Here is a 5174-nt window from a genome sequence, read left to right as displayed (position 1 = left end):
ACCAGCCTCACTGGTGAAGCAGTTACGAGAAACACATGCAACAAAATACTGTTGATTAGAGACACAGATGAAAGAGAGACTTCAATAGGATTTCTATAAAAACTCCAGTGATATCAGCGTGAAGCACATATTCCATATTTCTGTTCTATAATGTTATCCTATGTTGTCTGACAGGGAGATTTCATTGGCTTTAAATCTACAAATAAGCATTTACCTTCACAGACGACACCAGCATCCTCACTGTGACCACAGTTGTGAGATCCAATCCCTCGGTGCCGGCACTCGGTCAGCTTTGATTCGCTGCCGGAGCAGGCGACATCGTCCAACCAGATGGGCCCTCTGCCCTCTCCAAAATGTGCACGTTGTGGTGCTGACAGGACCCTGCCACAACCCAGCTGTCTGCACACCACCTGAGCCTCAACCAGGTCCCAGTTGTCATCACACACCGCTCTACCGTCCATGGAGGAAGATCTCTACACTGCCAGAGCAGGAGCTGTTTCTCCATTGGCCAGGCGGACCTGTACCTCGACTCCCGTGCTGTTGTCCACTGCTGTTGTTCCAGGGGTGCCAGATGTGAGCGAAGCAGAGGTGAAGGTCTGAGATCCTGGATCAGGTGTGGTTGGTGAAACTGTGGAGTTTGGTCCTGGTTGAACTGAAAGAAAAATCTATGTGAACCCACAAGATAACAACAGCCTGCACCTCCATCAATATTAATGAGGAAAACATCTTTTTTATTATCTCTGACCAGGAGGTTATGTTTTCACACCTGTTTATATGTTTGTTTGTAAGCAAGATTACTCAAAAACTACCAAACAGATTTCCACAAAACTTGGTGGAAGAATGTGATATGGGTCAGGGAAGAAACACTTGTATTTTGGTGCAGATTCAGATCAGGGGTCACATCCAGGAGGGTTTTTTTCACTTCCTTTAACTTTGCTAAATAGGGCGTTTTTTCAACATTTTGACCTTTTTACCCAGGAAACAATTCATTGACCTTGATGAACTAACTGCACATTAAGGGAATCCGATATCTATGAATGTGTGAAATTTGATGGAGCTCAAATTAATTTAAGGGGACTGTCGGTCCTTGGTGGTGGTACGTGTGCCACTGAGTGATGTTCTAGTTTGCTGGTATTCACAGCAGGATTATGCAAAAACTACTGAACTGATTTCCACCAAACTTGGTGGGGAGCTGGGCGTTGGCCTGGTAGAACCATGTCAATTTTGGTGTGATGATTAAGGGTTGGATTCAGGATCTTTTCCTGCCTTTCTGTAACTATGTTTTGTACGACAGATAAATAATTTAGGTTATCAGACCACTCTTTTTCTTTTCATTTCTACCTTAGAATTAGACAAATTTGTGTGGGATTGAGGTAAGCGGAGGTACAGTATGCTCACTGAGTGTCACTTGAGTTAAAGATATAATTGATGATGTTATCCTGAGGCACAAAATTCATTTTACTTTCTTGACATAAACATTTACTGAGAGTTGACCAGCTCACTGGTGAAGCAGTTACTTAGAAACACATGCAACAAAAATACTGTTGATTAGAGACACAGATGAAAGAGAGATCAATAGGATTTCTATAAAAACTCCAGTGATATCAGCGTGAAGCACATATTCCATATTTCTGTTCTCAATGTTATCCTATGTTGTCTGACAGACATTCATTGCTTTAAATCTACAAATAAGCATTTACCTTCACAGACGACACCAGCATCCTCACTGTGACCACAGTTGTGAGATCCAATCCCTCCGTGCCGGCACTCGGCCAGCTTTGATTCGCTGCCGGAGCAGGCGACATCGTCCAACCAGATGGGCCCTCTGCCCTCTCCAAAACGTGCACTTTGTGGTGCTGACAGGACCCTGCCACAACCCAGCTGTCTGCACACCACCTGAGCATCAACCAGGTCCCAGTTGTCATCACACACCGTCCCCCACTGTCCATGGAGGAAGATCTCTACACTGCCAGAGCAGGAGCTGTTTCCTCCATTGGCCAGGCGGACCTGTCCCTCGACTCCTGTGCTGTTGTCCACTGCTGTTGTTCCAGGGGTGCCAGATGTGAGCGAAGCAGAGGTGAAGGTCTGAGATCCTGACTGTGTGGTTGGTGAAACTGTGGAGTTTGGTCCTGGTTGAACTGAAAGAAAATCTATGTGAACCCACAAGATAACAACAGCCTGCACCTACCATTAATGAGGAAAACATCTTTTTTATTATCTCTGACCAGGAGGTTATGTTTTTCAATTGTTTATATGTTTGTTTGTAGGGCAAGATTACTCAAAACTACCAAACAGATTTCCACAAATCCTGGTGGAAGAATGTGATAAGGGTCAGGAAGAAAACACTTGTATTTTGGTGCAGATCAGATCAGGGTCACATTCAGGAGGGTTTTTTTCACTTCCTTTAACTTTGCGAAATAGGGCGTTTTTCAACATTTTGACCTTTTACCCAGGAAACAATTCATTGACCTTGATGAAATCCAATCCGGCACATTAAGGAACTGATATCTATGAATGTGTGAAATTTGATGGAGCTCAAATTAATTTAAGGGGACTGTTTGTCCTTGGTGGTGGTACGTGTGCTACTGAGTGATGTTCTAGTTTGTTGGTGTATTCACAGCAGGATTATGCAAAAACCATTGAACTGATTTCCACCAAACTTGGTGGGGAGCTGGGGCGTTGGCCTGGTAGAACCATGTCAATTTTGGTGTGGATGCAGATTAAGGGCTGGATTCCAGGATCTTTTCCATTTCTGTAACTATGTTTTGTACGACATAAATAATTTAGGTTATCAGACCACTTCCTTTTTTCTTTCATATTTCTACCATTAGAATTAGACAAATTTGTGTGGGATTGAGTGTAAGCGGAGGTACAGTATGTGCTCTACTGAGTGTCACTCTAGTTAAAGATATAATTGATGATGTTATCCTGAGGCACAAAACTCTATTTTACTTTCTTGACATAAACATTTACTGAGAGTTGACCAGCCTCACTGGTGAAGTAGCTACGAGAAACACATGCAACAAAATTCTGTTGATTAGAGACACAGATGAAAGAGAGACTTCAATAGGATTTCTATAAAAACTCCAGTGATATCAGCGTGAAGCACATATTCCATATTTCTGTTCTATAATGTTATCCTATGTTGTCTGACAGGGAGATTTCATTGGCTTTAAATCTACAAATAAGCATTTACCTTCACAGACGACACCAGCATCCTCACTGTGACCACAGTTGTGAGATCCAATCCCTCCGTGCCGGCACTCGGCCAGCTTTGATTCGCTGCCGGAGCAGGCGACATCGGCCCAACCCAGATGGGCCCTCTGCCCTCTCCAAAACGCACTGGGTGGTGCTGACAGGACCCTGCCACAACCCAGCTAATCACCACCTGAGCATCAATCAGGTCCCAGTTGTCATCACACACCGTCCCCCACTGTCCATGGAGGAAGATCTCTACTCTGCCAGAGCAGGAGCTGTTTCCTCCATTGGCCAGGCGGACCTGTCCCTCGACTCCTGTGCTGTTGTCCACTGCTGTTGTTCCAGGGGTGCCAGATGTGAGCGAAGCAGAGGTGAAGGTCTGAGATCCTGGATCAGGTGTGGTTGGTGAAACTGTGGAGTTTGGTCCTGGTTGAACTGAAAGAAAATCTATGTGAACCCACAAGATAACAACAGCCTGCACCTCCATCAATATTAATGAGGAAACATCTTTTTTTATTATCTCTGACCAGGAGGTTATGTTTTCACACCTGTTTATATGTTTGTTTGTAAGCAAGATTACTCAAAACTACTAAACAGATTTCACAAAACTTGGTGGAAGAATGTGATATGGGTCAGGGAAGAAACACTGTATTTTGGTGCAGATTCAGATCAGGGTCACATCCAGTTTATTTTTCACTTCTTTAACTTTGTTAAATAGGGCGTTTTTCAACATTTTGACCTCCTTTACCCAGGAACAATTCATTGACCTTGATGAAATCCAATCCAGCACATTAAGGGAACTGATATCTATGAATGTGTGAAATTTGATGGAGCTCAAATTAATTTAAGGGGACTGTCGGTCCTTGGTGGTGGTAATGCGGTGCCACTGAGTGATGTTCTAGTTTGTTGGTGTATTCGCTAGCAGGATTATGTAAAACTACTGAACTGATTTCCACCAAACTTGGTGGGGAGCTGGGGCGCTGGGCCTGGTAGAACCATAAAATTTTGGTGTGATGCAGATTAAGGGTTGGATTCAGGATCTTTTTCCACTTTCTGTAACTATGTTTTGTACGACAGATAAATAATTTAGGTTATCAGACCACTTCCCTTTTTTCTTTCATATTTCTACCATTAGAATTAGACAAATTTGTGTGGGATTGAGTGTAAGCGGAGGTACAGTATGTGCTCTACTGAGTGTCACTTGTGTTAAAGATATAATTGATGATGTTATCCTGAGGCACAAAACTCTATTTTACTTTCTTGACATAAACATTTACTGAGAGTTGACCAGCCTCACTGGTGAAGCAGTTACGAGAAACACATGCAACAAAATACTGTTGATTAGAGACACAGATGAAAGAGAGACTTCAATAGGATTTCTATAAAAACTCCAGTGATATCAGCGTGAAGCACATATTCCATATTTCTGTTCTATAATGTTATCCTATGTTGTCTGACAGAGGATTTGTCATTTTAAATCTACAAATAAGCATTTACCTTCACAGACGACACCAGCATCCTCACTGTGACCACAGTTGTGAGATCCAATCCCTCCGTGCCGGCACTCGGCCAGCTTTGATTCGCTGCCGAGCAAGCGCATCGTCCAACCAGATGGCCCTCTGCCCTGTCCAAAACGTGCACTTTGTGGTGCTGATAGAACTTACACAACCCAGTTGGTTCGCACACCACCTGAGCATCAACCAGGTCCCAGTTGTCATCACACACCGTCCCCACTGTCCATGGAGGAAGATCTCTGCACACTGCCAGAGCAGGAGCTGTTTCTCCATTGGCCAGGCGGACCTGTCCCCACTCCCGTGCTGTTGTCCACCGCTGCTGTTCCAGGGGTGCCAGATGAGCCGAAGCAGAGGTGAAGGTCTGAGATCCTGGATCAGGTGTGGTTGGTGAAACTGTGGAGTTTTGGTCCTGCTGAACTGAAAGAAAAATTCCATGTGGAACCTCCAGCTAAGATAACAACA

The 5174-nt window shown here is 44.0% G+C and overlaps 1 protein-coding gene across 1 annotated transcript; it reads right to left on the bottom strand.

Annotated features, from left to right (window-relative positions):
• Positions 1–473: 473 nt before the first annotated feature.
• On the bottom strand, positions 474–4798 carry LOC124851138 (scavenger receptor cysteine-rich domain-containing group B protein-like). The gene is given in 5 exon segments (XM_047342270.1): positions 474–652; positions 1701–2021; positions 3197–3302; positions 3305–3633; positions 4696–4798. Coding segments are annotated over 5 exon segments (1038 nt in total).
• Positions 4799–5174: the final 376 nt, after the last annotated feature.

The sequence above is a fragment of the Hippoglossus stenolepis genome, chromosome 2, assembly GCF_022539355.2.
Source record: "Hippoglossus stenolepis isolate QCI-W04-F060 chromosome 2, HSTE1.2, whole genome shotgun sequence".
Lineage (NCBI taxonomy): Eukaryota > Metazoa > Chordata > Actinopteri > Pleuronectiformes > Pleuronectidae > Hippoglossus > Hippoglossus stenolepis.
The sequence above is the reverse complement of the archived record's forward strand: the minus strand, read 5'-3'. Positions and strand labels throughout refer to the sequence as shown.